At 34.6% G+C, this 18,344-nt stretch overlaps 2 protein-coding genes across 2 annotated transcripts; both read left to right on the forward strand.

The window, feature by feature from the left end:
* The first annotated feature begins 2,092 nt into the window (after positions 1-2,092).
* LOC115969881 (cysteine and histidine-rich domain-containing protein RAR1) lies at positions 2,093-5,714 on the forward strand. Its single transcript, XM_031089515.1, has 6 exons — positions 2,093-2,398; positions 2,717-2,719; positions 2,838-2,920; positions 4,596-4,756; positions 5,084-5,316; positions 5,416-5,714. The coding sequence occupies exons 1-6, from the start codon at positions 2,294-2,296 to the stop codon at positions 5,509-5,511; spliced, it is 681 nt and encodes a 226-aa protein (XP_030945375.1). The 5' UTR covers positions 2,093-2,293; the 3' UTR covers positions 5,512-5,714.
* Positions 5,715-11,156: 5,442 nt separating this feature from the next.
* Positions 11,157-12,810, forward strand: LOC115969775. Its single transcript, XM_031089387.1, has one exon. It carries the CDS (start codon positions 11,357-11,359, stop codon positions 12,758-12,760), a length of 1,404 nt encoding a protein of 467 aa, XP_030945247.1. The 5' UTR covers positions 11,157-11,356; the 3' UTR covers positions 12,761-12,810.
* The last annotated feature ends 5,534 nt before the right edge of the window (positions 12,811-18,344 follow it).

Below are 18,344 nucleotides of genomic sequence, written 5' to 3' on the forward strand. Positions count from 1 at the left end.
TAGGATAGAAAGCTGTCCAGTTGAATAAGGACAACTCATACTGGGGAAGAAAAAGGAGCAAATGCAACGAAGGATAATGATGAAAAAATAGAGGAAGGTGAAGTATAAAAGGAAAGAAACTTACAAAAAGAGGGAGATATTTTTTCGGATTTAGAGAGAGAAAAAAGAAAAAGAGAGATACACTATGAGGAATGTAATGAGAAAGAAACTTGAGGAATAAATTTTTAATCCTATTTTATTCAAGAGATTGTTTAGTTCTTACTTAAATCTCCCATTGTGGATTATTATAAACCCATTATATAAATTAATTGTGATCATAAGCCCAGATTAACCAATGTTTAATTTTGTGTAACCACATTACTAAATATATGTCATGCCTCAAGACTAAAAATAGTGGCTCTAAGGATTGAATGTGATCTAATAGTGTTATTTATTGTTAAGTTGTCTCTTTTAAACCAAAATAAATAGATGGGTTTGAAATGAGTTTGGATTCATTAAATACATATGGGAACAAATTTAAGATTAAATTGCTAAAATTTAATAGAATTTGGAATAAGTTTGAGATTTATATTATTTAAGAAATTTGGATTTAGAATAGGTATAGTCAACTTAGGCCTATCTTTTTCTATTCTTAAGTTAAGTGCACCAAAATGGACTAAATTAGACCGAATTGAAACGAAATAAAAATGAAATTATTCTGTAAGGTGTAATAATCTCCATGTGGATCTTGGAAACAAAGTTGTTCTGTTTTCTGCTTATTAATTGGATTGGAAAGTGTTAGAGAAGTAGAAAGATGAAATTATATAGTAGTTGTAGGGCCCTTGGGCCCAGAAGTTCATTATTTGTCCATATATTGGGCCTGTGGCCTAAGCTGAGAATAAGGATCTACCCGAGGAGGAGAAGTCTTCGTCAGAGGAGATTGCGCTGATAAATAAAAGGTGGGTTTTTGGTCATAATAGCTCTGGAGAGTGTGCCGAGGATGAAAACTTCCTTGGCTAGACTTGGCCGAGGTCCTGGAAGATAGTTTGACAGCAAGGATGACAACCCCGGAAATTCAGTTAGGGCGAACAAGCACTGTAGAGATATAAGATAAGGAAGAGCCCCAAAATATCTGGGGAGAAAGCTGCTACATCCGCATTAAATGCACTACAGCTAACTCCCTGGCCACATTAATGTAGAAGTGATATCTGAACAGTTTATTTCAGCCTTACAGCTACTATATGAGGACTTATGGGAAATACTGATGGGACAAGTATTAGCCCTAACCATCTAGCATACAGATGGAAGGTGGAGATGAAAAGGAGGGAGGGTATAAAAGAAGAAGGAGAAAACAAGATTAGGGGATTGAAAAAAGACGAGAAGAAAAGGAGAGAAACAATATAGCATTCTAGAATAAAACTTGTAATCGGACTTGTGAGTAATATAAAAGAAAAGACCTCCTTGGACTTTGCCGAGTACGACATTTTCAACACAACCCTTTTTTCTTTTCATTCTCTTATCATCTGAATCCTTCCCAGTGTTCGTTTGATTAACTAAAGCCCAATTTTTCAACCCACACTCTACAAATTCATTGTTTTTGGGCTTAAGTCCATTCACATAGTGGGCTGGAAACTCAAATCTGGTTCTTACAGTAATAATAATCTTCAGGGTATATTATATTTAGAGCAAGACTTAGGTATAGTACTTAGGTGCTGTTCTTTAAGTTCCTCTTTTAAAATTTTGCCATGTAGATTTTTTCTCATAGGATGGAAATGTATTTTTTAGTTAAATAGCTACATTGATCCCCCTAAAAAAAAAAAAAAAGTCATATGGATGAATCTTAGAAGGAGAATTTAAGAAACAACATCTAAGATGTTGTAACTAAATTTTGTCTTTATATTTATACAGCACGTTTTTACTCAATCCCTTATTTTAATTTAATGGCATTGGGTCCTCCTTTGTAGCGGCTGATCTTAATAAAAACCCAATAAATCGAAGCCGTTGATATATAATTATATCAGTGGCAGTGATTGGAACACGTAATCAAATCAAAACTTATTAATCCCCATGATTAAATTTTTACCATAATCAACTTTTCATTATAAATAAATAAAGAACCGAAGAAAAGAATCTAAAGTAGAGAGCGAGAGAAACACAGGAAAACGAGTTGGTTTAGTTCTAGGAAAGTGCACACGGTGGAATCAAAACAAAAGCTGTCTGTTCAGTTCAGTCTTCTTCCAGAGTCTTCTTCAACCACAAAAAAAAAAAAAAAAAAAACGCCTCAAAGACACAGAGAGAGAGAGAGAGAGAGAGAATGGAGCAGCAAGGTGTTACTAAGGTTCGATGCCAACGAATTGGGTGCGATGCCATGTTCTCCGAGGACGACAACCCCGAAGGTTCTTGTCAATACCATGCTTCGGTATGCCCTATTATTTTTCTTTTTTTCTTTTTTCTACTTTTAATTATGTGATTTTTTTGTTTTATATTGTGTGTGAAAGTATACCTTAAAATCTGGAAGACAATTTGAGTCTAATGCCTATGTTTAATTATTAGTATCCAGATATTAAATATATTCTCAAAGATCAAATTGGAAGCTGAATTATGTTACATTTTTTTTTTTTCTCCTAGAAAGTTTAATTATTGAATATCACTATGTCCTCTGAATTTACTAATTAGATTTTCATCTTGCATATGCTTGGTCTTGGTTTTCCTTCATGGCGGTATTCCTTTTAACTAGGGAGTAAGTATTTCTCTTTTCTTTTTTCTTTTTTTAATTATCTATTTCACTCTGCATCCTTTTATATTTATTATTCAAACTTATAATATATATATATATATATATATATATTTAAATCCAGCCAATATTTCATGATGGATCAAAAGAGTGGAGTTGTTGCAAGAAGAGAAGTCATGACTTCAGCGAATTTTTGGCGATTCCAGGGTAAGTGCATTGTTTTTTGTAGTAAAGATTCTATTCTACAAACATCTTGCTTTATGTGAATTTGGATTTATATTTTTGTTGATACCCAAATGCTTAGTACTTTAATTCCATCATTATTTCCACAAGATAGGTCTCATGTACACTGCTTATTGTTACATTTAGCGGAAGCATTTTATTTTATTTTTTTTAATTTTGTTATTAATGCGAGAGCGATTGTTTTCAAGTGAGCTTCTTTTTTGTGATCTTGGAGAAAACTCCACATCATAGTATGATAATTGTGATGTATATTATGCAGAAAATAGTGGATCAGTTAAATGTTTGTGGAGAATCACAATGCCTTTTGTAAAAATCATCTTCCACTGTGAGGTTGTCGGAAAAAGAACCCCTGATATTTTCTTAGAAATAAGGAGAAGAAGAATGTAGAAAACTTTGCTAGACCTTATAAAATCTATAAGGCCCATTAACTCATGGTTTAGCATTAAAATATGCATTCACTCAAGATGCCTCTTTCTTGTTCTCCATAAACTTCCGGAGTCTGGTGTCCCCTATAAGGCTAGCAATGTGTCAACTAGTGAAATAGAGTAACTGCGATAAATGGTTATACATAAGTACTTCAGTTTATCCAAGGTATTCATCACAACATTACTGTGGGCGTTGAATTCATGTCCAGTGAGTTTGCTGCTGAACACATCCATTCTATTAACTTCTCTGGCATTTTATTTATGAGATAAATATACATCTCTTATTCCCATCTTTCAGGCACTTGATAGTGTATTGATATCCCCATTACAATTTGGTGATTGGATGTGCATGTTGATCAAGACACCTCACTAACTCATATCACCATCCAATTGAGTGGTTCACGTAAAATTCTATCTTGTTTTTATTTTGTCTATTTCGTTTGTAGCACAACTCATAAGATAATAGTTTAGTGCAGCAGTTGCTTAAGGGGTATTCCCAAGTTTAATCCTGTCTCTTACCCAGTTGACCTCTTTTTAAAGGGGATATTTTATCATCGTTATGATAAGTAGGTTTGTCCTTTACTAATTTAATTTCGTGGAATGAAAACTAGGGGCATATAGAATTAACTTTTGAATGAGACTAACCTGTAATGATGATTCATCTAAAATGTTACCGAAAGGGAACTTGCTTCCTCATCTCATTGCCAACAACCAAAGTTGAGCATGTGACTTCAGAGTGAGAAAGGAGATTAGTTTGAGTTCCCTTTGAAATTGCACTTTTGGAATAATCCTTTACTTAACTATTATTAATGAGATGGATGGGGATGGTGGAAGCTTTGACATGAGGTAGGGTGCATTGACGTGGCACAAATAGCAGCCTGCTTAGGACATTATTTAAACAGCTAGCTTTCATGATGTTATCACATTGGACTCAAATTGAAAATCTTTACTACTAATTCATCTAAATAAGGTTTCATGTCTGTTGAAGTAGCACATAACCACGAGGAATAACCTGGTTTTATCACACATTTAAAATTGTCCTAATCAATGCAAATTATGCTTTTGGTAAATATAAGATACTGGTACCAAAGCTCTCATTCTGGTTGCATTAATTAAACATAGTGTTATCTATTCTTGACAGGTTTCTTTAATTATAATTATCTATTTATATTTATGTCAGTATATGTTGTTAAAGCTTTCTTTTATTAATGAAGATGTAAGACAGGCAAGCACACAACTGAGAAGCCAGTGTCAACAAAGCCAACTCCTAGTCCAAAGAATCCAGTTCCTGTTTCCTCTCCAAGTTCTACAACAGATGCATCTCCAAAAGAGACTTGCCCTAGGTGCCGGCAAGGTTTCTTTTGCTCTGATCATGGTAACCTTTTATATCCTTTTAGTTTAGTTTGTTAATAGTTGTTTGTGTTTCTCATATAAGTGAAGTACTGCAAAACAGTTTGCGTTTCACAAATCTGCAACATTTTTTAAGGAATTTTTCCTCCCATAAATTATGGACGGATGGTGAAGTAACCTCATTTATATCCTTTTATTTTATCAAGCAAAATAATATCCTTTTAGTTTAGCATATTAATAGTTGTTGAATTCTTGTTTCAAAGACAAATTGTTGGTACTTTATTGCTTAGCTTCCCCACTACTATAGGAATAATTTATTCTCTCTAAGCTGAAGCAAGTCTGTCTTTTCTAGGTTCACAGGCTAAAGTGACAAATTCAAAAATAGATAACACTATGGACACATCTGCACCTACCAACATAAATGTTCAGAGCTCTCCTGCTCCAGTAAAGAAGGTTGTTGATATTAATGAACCCCAAACATGCAAAAATGCTGGTTGTGGTGAGACTTTCAAGGAAAAGGATAATCATGACACTGCATGTAGTTACCATCCTGGGCCTGCTGTTTTCCACGATCGTATGAGAGGGGTGAGATATATAATTCTTTTCAAGTCTTTTTATGATTGTGTTGCCTTATTGATAACTAAATTTTAAAACAATGCTTTTATTGTATGTTTGATACTGCAGTGGAAGTGCTGTGACATCCATGTAAAGGAATTTGAAGAGTTCATGGGCATTCCGCCTTGCACCAAAGGATGGCATAATGCTAATCCATCATCTTAACAAAGCAGAGACCTCCAGCTGCAAGGATGAGTTGTTTCTGTTTTCACTGCTTTCTGTTTTTTCGGTTGATTTGGTTCTTTTACCTAATTACTTTTTTTTTTTTTTTCCCCTCTCCGAACGGTGATGAACTTCCATAATTTAAAACACTTCTAATATTTTCGGATGTGAAATGTGAATTTGGCATTTTGAGATTATTTGCTAAACCAGTCTTATGCATGTGACACAATTTCTAAAAAATGTTTTCAAACTACCATGCATGAAATTCTTTTTCTTTATTCAACTCATCTTTTATTTTTTAGTGTTTTTTTTTTCTGTCAATAATTAGCCCCACCACTGCAATAGTAAAAACTGTAAAATGAAACCACTATAAGTATGGCTGTGAGTGGCTGACTGGGTTTGGACTTTTGAGGGACAGATGTTGACTGTAAGTTAAGGAGTTCGGTGCCTACATTTTCCTTTATAGACTCTGGCAGGACCACGACTTTTCGATGTATTACTAATTTACTATTGCTCTTCAGAATACAAATGGTGACCATAATCTTGTACTAAAATATTTCCTACGAAGTTGACAAACAATTAGCATAGATGGCTAGGTACATCAACTCTTTCATAATTTTTTTTTTCTTAATGCAAAAAGTGACAAGTTATACTTGATAGTAAAATCGTATTAGTGGTGGATTTATTTGGAAATCAATAATATGTTACCTTATTAGGTTGTAAAACAGTAGTACAAAATTATTATGTATATAGCATTATAGTTTGATAAATACCCCTTTTTGACGTGTCGATTCCTTGTTACAAAGGCAAGGTACACAATTCATGTTCCTTTTAAAAGATGTTAGGGCCTCTCAAGTCTACCCAGCCATAACTAGCCTTCACCTAATGGGCCTACGTGAACACAAGCATGCAATCAAATCCTAGGGTTTGTCTATGGGTCGTGTGTTAAGAGAATTCAGAAAGTATAACAAGGGACATGTGAGAATCAAGCAAGCATATGAGCACACAAACATCTAAGCATGTGGGCATGTGAGTATTTAGGCATGAATGCGTATGAACATCCAAGCATGTGAACATGTAAGGATATGAATATGTGAGCATACAAACATCAAAACATATTAACATCTAAGTATGTGAATATGTAAATATATACACATGTAAGCATCAAGTCGGATGTGTGATCATCAAAGCATGTAGGCTTGTCTTATGCTCGATGCAACCATTAACTAAACATGTTCTAGTGGATCAAGGATGTATCAATTAATTGAGCACACGACTATTAATTAAAACAAGTGATAGTTAATCAAACATGTAACAATTAATAAAGCATGTGAGTTTTTTTTTTTTTTTGTGAGAAACAAACACACACACAAGGGGAGGAAAAGAAATTCTAACACAAAGACACACCACAACTCCACTCAAAAGCCATGGTAACTTTTAAGGGAGGGCGAGGTAAGTTATACTACACATAACACACTTTCTTAAGTAATATGAAGCATGTGAGAATTAATTAAACATGTGAACAACAATGCTAGCACGCAACCAGTAATTAGACACATGACAATTAATTAAGCACACCGTAGAAGGAAAGAATTTATCATGAAATTTTGAATTTATCTTAAGTATGTGACTAATCCCTATTAGGCATTTTGAGTGAATTTGTGGTGTGCCTTTGTGTTAGAACCCATTTCCCTCTCCCTTGTGCGTGTATGTTTGTTTCTTAAAAAAAAAAAAAAAGAAAAAAAGATTCAAATTAGAGATTAAATTCAGTAAGGATGTGGTGTAAAACTCATGTTTTACCCCTCCAATTCTAATATGTCACATCACCTTATCATATATTTAATAATAAGTACAACCACACTCAATCAATTCTAATACTCATATATAAATGCAACCAAATTGGGAGTTTATTGAAATGTTATTAAGTGTGGTAAAATGTATTAAATTTTAAGTAAAATGCTAATGTAATAATTTACAATCTCTTATTAAATAGTGTAAAAATGAGTTTTACACCCCGTCCTTCAAACTCTTTAAAAAGAAGGTAGGAGTTTAAATTGGAACTAAACCTTGACTTATTTAGAGATGCACACCCATTTATTGCATATTACCTCAATTAAAACTATGACCACTTTTTCCTTCCTAATTCAAGAGCATGACTCAATCTTAGCATTTAACACCCCAATCATCTTTTATTACTTGCCAAATTCCATTCTCAACTCCAAATCAAATTAATTTCTAAATATCACTATCTTCCAAAATCTGACTTATGAAATAGTTGACAAATGATTTAATTCTCATTTATGATCACTATCTTTCCAAACCATGGCAACCAATTTCCAAGTGTTAGCCGATCTCGACTGGCCTAGAAAAAGGATTTTGAGCCAAAACTTGGGTTGTGTAGGTCACAAATTGGGGTTTTAAGCCATTGGACTTTATGCTAATCATTTTGATAACGATTTGATTCTTCATCATTGGGGCTAAGAACTTCGGCTAAAAACTGGAACCAAATAAGGTGTCTACACTGACGCTTATGCTACTTTTATTATTAAGAATTAATCACATGTTAACATTTTAATAGTTGTAAGAGCAATTCCTGCCTATAAAATTGAAGAGTCAAGGGATATTCTTTTGTGACAAATGAAACGTGGATATAACATAACAGATTTCACAAGCATATCGTACATTATATAAACCGTGTGGTAGACTAATATTTGCCGTGGCCATCAAGTCGTGTTACAGGAGCACAAATCTTTTGGATATCGACAATCTCAATAAGTTCTTTATCCATCTTTCCATAGCTGTATTTATGAAAGTTAGGTTGAAGTTTGAACATCATTCCTCAACCCTAAGTCAATGGTTCATTAGAAGAGTACAAGGCCCAGAAAAGTTTGATGTGAGGATTATATTATTTCCACTCACAAAACGTGTGCAAGCACATCTGGTCCAGAGTAACTAATTTCAGAGAGAGAGACCAAATCTTGTCAAGAAAAATCATGAATTGAGTTATTTCTAGTTGTAAATAGTCCAGTACTCTAGAAACGTTGACATGAATATAGTTCAACAGATTATTGATTAAACATAGCATGTGATCCTTGTCTCATAATTTGTTTCCTAATTTAAAGCAAGACCAAGGTAAAATAGTAAACAAAATTTGAAGAGGACGACAAGACATAGCATGTGAATATGTGATCTCTTTGTATATCTTGTCCTCTTCAAATTTTGTTGTCTCTCTTCAGCATTATACAATGAGATTCTTCTCTTATTAAAGAAAAAAAGGGAAGAGAGAAGAAAAATCAAGCTGATACTGGTGCTATTAGTTCACACAAGGTCTAAAGACGTGAAACGATTTTCATACCAAGCAAAACATCTTGTTAACGATATTATATTTCAACTAAACAGATTGATCTAATTGAGTCAACCCAAACTAAGGTCTTGCCTTGGACATTTGACAGGTAGAAGCAACCAATATTATCAATTGGGGAAAAATAGGGGGAAGGGAAGAAAAGTAGATAGGAGGACAAGTACAAGGAGAGAGATTGACAAATTTTTGGAATTGTGTTTTTCCTAAACATACAGGTGAATGTCTTCTATTTCAGAATAAACCCCTAGCATTTGGAATTTTCGAATAACTTCACAGAATCTAAATTTTCTACAATATTTTCCCTTAGTACAATGTTAAAATGGCACCTCACTTTCCAACCCTAGGGTATTTGCAACGTCCCTCTAAACTATAAATTTGAGCAATCATACCCCTAAATTATGTGATTAGTTGAAACATCCCACATTCTCAATTACCAAATTTTCCATCCTATCAAACCTTAAATTTCACATGATTATCAAGTGATCTCAATATTGAAGATGCAATTTACCCAAAGCTTCGTCTATTTCAATAAAAAACCTTATGTGAAGATTGTTTTCTACATTTTCTTGTATTTGGTAGTATTTGGGGGGGGGGGGGGGGAACATAGGTCAAAGGAAAATAATCTTTTAACTTCCATAGTTCCCTTATTTAGCTTAGCATAAAATAGAGTTGTTTTCTACTGAAATTTTCTAGAAAACTACTTTATATCATGCAAAACTAAATAAGAGAAGTTAAAAGCTAATTTTCCAACTCATTTTAAGGTCACTACCAAACCTAAAAAAATGAAATAGTTTTCTAGAAAATACTTTTTGAAAAATAATTCATTTTCCAGAAAATGCTAATGCTGAAAATTGAAACAGAAAAATTAAATAATATTATTTACCCTATATCTATGAGGCACAGACACTTCATTTAAGGTGTTGTACCCATGTCAAACACTCAACATGCCTGAGACACTTTTGCATGTGTGTCCCAGTTGTGTCATTTTATAATATAAAAAAATTTGTGAGACACAGCCGGAACATGAGAACAAGATGAATTGAATATCTTTTCACCAAAAAAAAAAAAAAAAAAAAGAGCATTCATGTTTTAATAGTAATAGTGCATATACCACTATGCACCATTGACGTGATGGTCACTCCACAAATATAAGTGCTCGTGGAATACAAGGAAACAAAAACCTTAGTTCAAGTTTTAAAAAAAAAGTTTCACACACGTATAAAAAAAATCTAAAGTCGGCCGTAAAATCCCACTTGGCCGATATAAAATACTACACGCAAAGTAATATAAAAGACAATATATATCACTCTTCGTGGCAGAATCCTCATGGCTAAAAAAGACAAAGTAAGACTTGAAAAACCCACCTAATATTTGTAGTCAATATAAAAAACTAGCAGACAAAGAAAAAGAAAAAGAAAGACTTGCGAGCAGTAACCGAAAATTGCAAAGAATGGCAGACAAAGAAAAAGAAAGACTGACAGACAATTGGTGTCTCACCGAAAATTTGATGAATAGCAGCAGCTTCGCGTTGCAGAGAATGGGCAATAACAACGTGAGCAGTAGGGTGCAAAAATGATAGCTATTTAAAAAAAAAAAAAAAAAAAAGCTGATATTAAAGGGTTTTTTTAGGAGTTTTAACAAAAATTTCATTAAATCTAAATCAATTCCCTCCCATTTATCCCAATTTTAGGAACAAAAATATGAGATTTTGAGGGAAAATGGAGGAATGAATGTTCCTTCCTAAATATTATATTTTCTCTCACTTAAACTCTTAAATAATTAAAACTTCCAAACAAGGGGAGGAAAGAATATTCTAAAAATATTCCTTTCATTCTATTCTATTCCCTCCTCCCAAACGAAACCTTAAATTAGATTAGAGTAAAATTCTATTTTAGAAAAAAAAAAAAAAAAAAAAAAAAAAAAAAAAAAAAAAGCAACAGTGCATATGAAAAATAATAAATATTCTTATTTTTGGTTTGTATTTGATTTCTACACATCATTTAATAGTTTGAATACACTTTATTATCCATTTTTACTCTTAAATTAATATATACTTAACATTTATAAAAAAAATATAAATGTTTAACAATATATAGAAAATATAACTAAAAAATATATTTATGTGTCCTATTTTTTAGAAAATGTTGTGTCGTACCCATACCCGTACTCGTATCCATATTCGTGTTTGTTTCCTAACCCTATATACTTTGAATTTAAAATGGTTTAGCAAGTAATCTCATGCAAGCTCCAGAGGTCACAAAGATGTATTTGAATAAATTCACATTATGAGAGGATCTATTTACAGATACAGAAAATCTTGGGGTAAATTTTCAAATAGCCCAAAATGATATTCTTTTCTTCATATAAAATCCTTATAAATGTGGCACCGCTTAATTTGTATCTGATTCTGCCTTTCATATCAATCCAATTTCTTTTTGCCCACTGTTTACAGACACGGCAGCAGTTGCATAGTATTCTGCAGGAAGAATGCTGAACACAACATATCTAATCCAACCTTTATGGCCTTCTACTCAACAAACACTTGCTCTCTATGCCTCTGGCACATCTTCATGTAGCAGCTTTTCAGGCCACCAAAGAGGTCCATGTCCTAAGTTTAAAAACAGCATCTTCTTTCTCACTCGGTGCTCCACAAAACCAGGCATTGACAGCAACAATGCAACAAATAAGAATCCTGCCATTGAACGGGATTCAAGTTCAAAATCTCAACATTTGGCAATTACTACACCAAATCAAGCACTAGCATCTACCTATTCTAGAGGTCTGGTGCATGACTTGGGTCCCAAAAACTGCTGGGATAGTGCAGAGATTGGCTCACCAGTTGTGAAAAGATACCTTGGAGACAATGAGGAAAGGTGGTACATGTGGTACCATGGAAGGTCTGATATTAACAACGCTTCTGAATCCATAGGATTAGCAGTTTCAAGCGACGGAATCCATTGGGATAGAGAAGAAGAGCATGTTAGATCATCCGAGGATGCAGGTTTGGTGATGAATTGCAGCAAGAATTGGTGGGCTTTTGACACAGATAGTATCAGGCCTTCTGAGATGGTTATTTTGTGCAGCCAAATGTACAGCGCTGTTTACTGGCTTTATTACACAGGATATAGTTCTGAAGAAGTTAACTTACCAGGAGCTCCAAACATTTTACAGAACCCAGAAAGAGTCCATGGTGGAGACAAGAAAGGCAGAAGTCATAAAATTGGCAAAATTTTCAAGTCACTGCCAGGGCTGGCATGTAGTCAAGATGGCAGGCACTGGGCCAGAATTGAAGGGGACCATCACAGTGGAGCTTTGTTAGACGTGGGATCAGACAAGGAGTGGGATTCTTTGTTTATTGCTGCACCTCACGTTGTAGTGCACAGCAACAATGACTTCAGGATGTATTATCATTCATATGATGTGGAAAATGGACAATATGCTCTTGGAATTGCAAGATCCAGAGATGGAATCAGATGGGTGAAACTGGGGAAGATCATTGGAGGGGGAGCAAAAGGTTCTTTTGATGAGCTTGGTGTCAAGAATGCTTGTGTTGTGAGAAACTGCAAAGAAGGAAACTATTTGATGGCATATGAGGGAGTTTCTGCAGATGGAATAAGGTGTATTGGGCTTGCAGTATCCCCAGATGGGCTGAAGAATTGGAAAAGGCTTCAAGATTACCCTGTTCTTAAGCCTTCGGAAGAAGATGGATGGGATAACAAAGGAGTGGGATCCCCATGTCTGATTCAGATGAAGGGTAATATAGATAAATGGAGATTGTATTATGTAGGCGTTGGGTGTGGAGGAAGGAGTGGGATTGGATTAGCAGTTTCAGAAGGCAGTAACATAAGAAAGTTTAGGAGATGGGCAGATAAATGTAAGATAAATGTATAGAGCATTATTACCATGTCAGTGTATAACTATATATCAAAAGATTTTCAATACTTCAATCAAACTATTGTTCACTATAAGATCATAACACAAAAGTTCAGCGTTTGAAATTCCATTACTTACTACACTATCCCATCAGCATCACTCCATTTCCATGTGTTCTGAAAATTTTAAAAACACCACTCCATAACTGGAACATAGCACCAGTATACTTTCAACAGACAACCAGAGTGACACCCAAAATTCTTTTGAAGCTTTATTTTTGCTAGAATTAAAGTTCAAGTATCATAAAATGATTCCAGTCATCAGTCGGGATGACTTTCCTACCACGAAGGCTCCAAAAACACGCAAAATTTGTCTGAAGCTTAGAGTTTTGCCAGAATGAAAGTCCAAGTGTCATAAAATGATTCTGGTTATCAGTTGTGATGACTTTCCAACTATGAAGGCTCCAAAACGACCAACGAGCCTTTATAGAGCACTATGGTTTTAAGTTTTATCAATGCCACAGGCACCACATCACTCATAAACTCAACAAAGTCTGCTGTCATAACTATTTGAAGTCGACCAATTAATCTGCAATTGGCTGACAACTCCGTCTAGGGCCATTTCCACCTTACCTCTAGGCCATCATGTTTATCTCATTTCATTCCATCTTTTTTGCCTTCCCTTGCCCATATGCCACCCTAAAGTCGAATCAAACTGCTCCTCTTTAATGCAGCAGTCATAAGACTTGATAAATCATTTCAAACTTCATAAAACTAAGAAAACTTTAATAAGATTTTGAATGAAATGGCTAGTTGTATTAAAAGAGCGGTTAAGAAGTATATGAAGAATCTAAACGATGTGTGAGCTACCAACTAAAGAGACTTGGTGGTGGAATGAGGAAATCCAAGTGGCAATTTGATAAAAGGAATAGCAAAATATTGATTTCTTGAAGCTTGAAGAGGAATAGCAAAATATATCATAAACATGAATGTTTAAGGTTGTCAATTGCTATACCCTAGTCCTCATTTAACATAACCTTTTGAAGATAACCATTGATTTCTTTTCTTTTAATAAGTTTCTTCACACCCACAAACACTTACTGTCTTCCCTAGCTTTCTTGCTTGTATTGACAAAATACGTTATGCAAGGTTACTGGTGATTGAGGTCCATTCATGTCACACTAGATTCTTAAAGAGAAATGCACACTTTGAGTTGAGAATGTGGTGGCCTTGAGAGTGAAACATAGAAGTACATATACCACAGGACATAGCAGCCAATTAATAGTTCTCCCTTCCTTAAGATGAAGGTTTAATTGTCAAAAAAGGGAATTAGTGATACAAACTTTATAGATGGGAACTATACTCTTGCCAACCTTAAAGCGATTTGATGAAATAACTCAAAAGGAAAAGAGGGGAAAAAATGAAGACAAAACCAAAGGAAGACAGTAGGGATCTTTCAATGGTGCATTCTTTGAGGCCTTCCTCACAGTTCAATTGAATTTCTATAGCCTCCTTGAATATCAAAAGTAATGGGAGATCATAAAAGGAGAAAAAGAGAAAGTGATTTGGTGGGGAAAAAATGAAACCCACATTTATGCATCCTTGATCTCGCTAAACAGTGCTCTGAAGCAAGAATATCAGCTTAATTCATTCCAATAGGGAGTCCTAAACCTCAAATCCAGCAAACTTCTTTTTATTACAATTGTATTTTATATTGACAAGATGTCCTAAACCTCAAATCCACTAAAGGAATCTCTAAACTTCACTCACTAACTCATTCCTAGAAGTTCGAATTCATGTACCCATTACTGATATCTTCCATTAGATATTCTATCACCTCTCTTATCAGGGTAACAATATACACTTAGAAGCCAGCCATATGTTGGTCAAAAGAACATACATGGATGTTTTTTGAAGATGGGATTTTCCTCTTCTCGGTAATAAGTGAATGTTCAAGAAAAACAAAACTGATTCAGCAATATTGCATACACCACTTACCACACCCACATAAATTCTGGGTCACGTATAACATAATTGATGACATCCTAAAATCCCACAAAAGAATTATAGAATTCTCTCAATATAACAAGTGTGTTAGTGTTACCCTTCCCCAGAATTTTTACTTTCTGTTCTTGTTGCTGAGTAGTGAGTTGCACACACTGACACACATTAAACAAGCACAATATTTCTCCCTCCCTGCATAAACTAGTATATAATTTTTACTTGTGACTATAATTTGACAACTGGGATACGTGTAATTTGCTCAAACACAAAATATGGTTTTAGTATTCTTTCATACTCTATGGTTTTATAAAGAAGGAAGCTCGTTGTATTGTTTAGTTATTGTTTAAAAAAGTCTTGATTCATCCCCCAAAAAAAAAAAAAAAAAGCTGTGTTAGCAAAGCTGGATGTTCATTATTCAATTTTTGTCCCTTTTTTTTTCTTTTTTTTTTTACCATGTATGCTTAAAACTTTCAACCAGGGACTAATAACTATTCGGAACATATGGACCCTAAAGGAGTAAATCACTAATAACAAAATAAATATATAGATATCTCAATTATCAAAATAAATAAATATATACTATTTCTCAAGATTATGATTGATGCATATTAGTAGTGGATGTAAAGATAATATTACTCCAATTACAAAGAAAACCACACATTTGTTTTTAAATTATACTACCTTTTATGAGTTTATGATCAACTTTCTATTAAAAAATGTGGGAGAGTGGACCTGAGTCTTCCCTGAAGACCCTAACCAAGGGAGAGAGGACCTTGGGGAACAAAAATCTCATCCGCAAAGTAGGCTTGGCCAAGAACTGAGAAGGGATGAATGAACCTCTCGTAGGAAGGGGATTAGTTAGGCTCATTACCGAGGTAATTCGTGGAGCCCTCTTCCCAAGAAGCACGCAACTCGAACCGAGGATCTGCCACTTGTTTAACCAAGAGCTCCTTTATTATCCGCTTTACCGAGGAGCAAGTCAAGAAAAACGCAAAACCCACTGTAACAATCACCTCCACATTTAAGGTCATTCTCATCTAATGTCGGCCACATTAAATGCCAATTGACTGGCTTGAACATTAAGAACACCCCTAAAAGTCCACCTTCATGATCAAGAAATTGCAAGAGGAGGTGTTGATGGAACAAGTATCCCCTAAAATTCGGCTAAGAGCAGAACAGGTGGACAAGGAGAGGGCTAGATATAAAAGGAAGAGGAAGGCAACAGGAGTGGGGTTTAGAAAAATTGAGAGAGTAACTAGAGAAAGAAAGTGAGAAGAGTTATTCTTAAGTGTTCATCCCTCTAAATCTTTATACCCATCTTGGGAAAACCCTTTCCATATATATAAAGTTGTGATTCAGTTGTCTCTATCTTTGATTACCTGTTTAATTATCCTACTGTGGATTTCCGCCTCCCACATTTCATAAATTGGTTGTCTTTAACAAGAACATTCAAAAAAACTTTTTAGATATTATGTTTTTGTCCCCCACAAAAAATAATAATAATTTAAATGCAAGCTTAATACAGTATATATTTTCATATCTTTTTTTTTTTCATAACTAACATTAAACTATATATAAATATAATAAAAAGGCATATAAATTAATAAATTATTGACTATATATATATGTGTGTGTGTGTGTGTGTGTATATTGGTTTCAAAAGGTGTGCTTTGCACTTGCAGTTAATGTTTGAACTTTGAATCATATGCGGGTTGGGCTACAGAGAAGCCCAGCCTGAATACTTGAAGGTTAGGCTTGTGCAGCCCAATTAACGGCTTTTGTACAAAGATAGTTATCACACCTCTCTTTTTTTCTTTTTCTTTTTCCTTTTTTTTTTTTTTGGGAACGAGTTATCACACCTTTCTTTTCTTTTTCTTTTTTAAGAAAATCACATCTTTATTAAGGTATGTTGGAAACTAGAAAGTAATATAAGATTATATGGGGGAACACTATAATTTAAAAGTTTAATATCGTATTATAAGTTTTGGTCCAATTATATTATATTAACCACTTATCTTTATTATTAATGTTTAATGTGGGATACTTGTATGGAGACATTAATTGCATTGCAACAAGGATAGACAACTTAACTGTAAATTATGTTCCTTGAACAGCCAATACAGTGGCTCAAGCGTTAGCCCGTTATGCTAGAAATATTGAGGATAAGTTGGTTTGGTTGGAGGAATCCCCTCCACCTGCCTTTGAAGCATTGTATTTTGACTCTTTATAATTTTCAATGAAGTTTGCTTTGGTTTCCAAAAAGAAAAATGTGGGACTTTATCAATGCGTGTATATCCAACAAGGTAATTTTTAAATTAAAAATCAAATTATGATACAATTTACAGATTAATAATATGAAAAATTAAAATTATAAACTTAAATGTTAAGAATCTTATAGTTCAATTGATGTTTTTTTTTTGGTATTTTCAACTTAAATGTCTATAAAACTATTTCGACAGGTCTGTGTCTATAAATCAAATTTCTCCCCAACTTTTGAATAACTGAAAAATGAAAATAAATTGAAATAACATGGTTTTATTATACTAAATACAAACATTCCCGGAGTGCTCAGTGCTCACACGCAATATAGGGATGTGTTCCCAAATCATCTTCCGTTTAAACTGGGTGTCTGGGTCTGAGAGTATACTCCAAAGTCTGACCTTATACAAACTGTAAAGTATATAATAATAATGAAATATAAAACGTGGGCATCATTGGAATACAGCACCATATTAAATAATTATTATTAATATTATTAAGAATTTCACATCACATTGCATATCAATAAATAAAGTTATGATGGTATATAATTGAAGAACAGTGAAGTAATATTTATAGAGAGCAGAGCAGAGCAGAGAAATATATAATAGGATAGCATCTAGAAAGCACGGACGCGGCTGGGAGGGTGGCGCACCCGAGTCCGACGCGGCGCGACGCGGGACGCGGCGTCCGACGCGGTTGACCGCGAGTCCGGCCGCGTCTGAGTTTTTTTTTTTTTTTTTTTTCTCGGATTCGAGCCGAATCGGCTGGATTCGCGCCGACGCGGCTCGATTCGCGCCGAATCGGCTTCGATTTCGGCCAGAATCGGGCCGTATCGGCAATATCGGGTCGTATCGGCCGGCGACCGATACGGCCGATACGGCCGAAATCGGCCGAAATAGGCCGAAACAGGCCGAAATCGGCCGAAATTGGCCTTAAAACTCGCCGGAGAAGCCGAAATTCTGACCTCAGATGTGTTTTTTTGCCTTCTTCTTTCTTTGTTTTATGAATCAAGTATATTAATGTGTTTTTTAAGAATATTTTAATAGTAAAAATATATAGAAAATATAAATAAAAATATTTTTAATAATTTTTTAATCGCCGAGTCCCGCCGCACCCGCACCCTACTTTTTCAAAAATTGCCGAGTCCCGCACCCGCACCCGCACCCGCACCCGAGTCCCGAAACGCACCCGTGCTTCATAGGATAGCATAGCCGTCACGGGTCCTATGATGGGTGCAATCAATCCTCATTTTCAATTTCTCAACCATATTTTGTGGGCCCCAGAAAATCCATTTCGTCGCATTGCAACTGGACCAAACCAAACTCTTCCACGTTTGA

This window comes from Quercus lobata, chromosome 12 (assembly GCF_001633185.2).
Source record: "Quercus lobata isolate SW786 chromosome 12, ValleyOak3.0 Primary Assembly, whole genome shotgun sequence".
Lineage (NCBI taxonomy): Eukaryota > Viridiplantae > Streptophyta > Magnoliopsida > Fagales > Fagaceae > Quercus > Quercus lobata.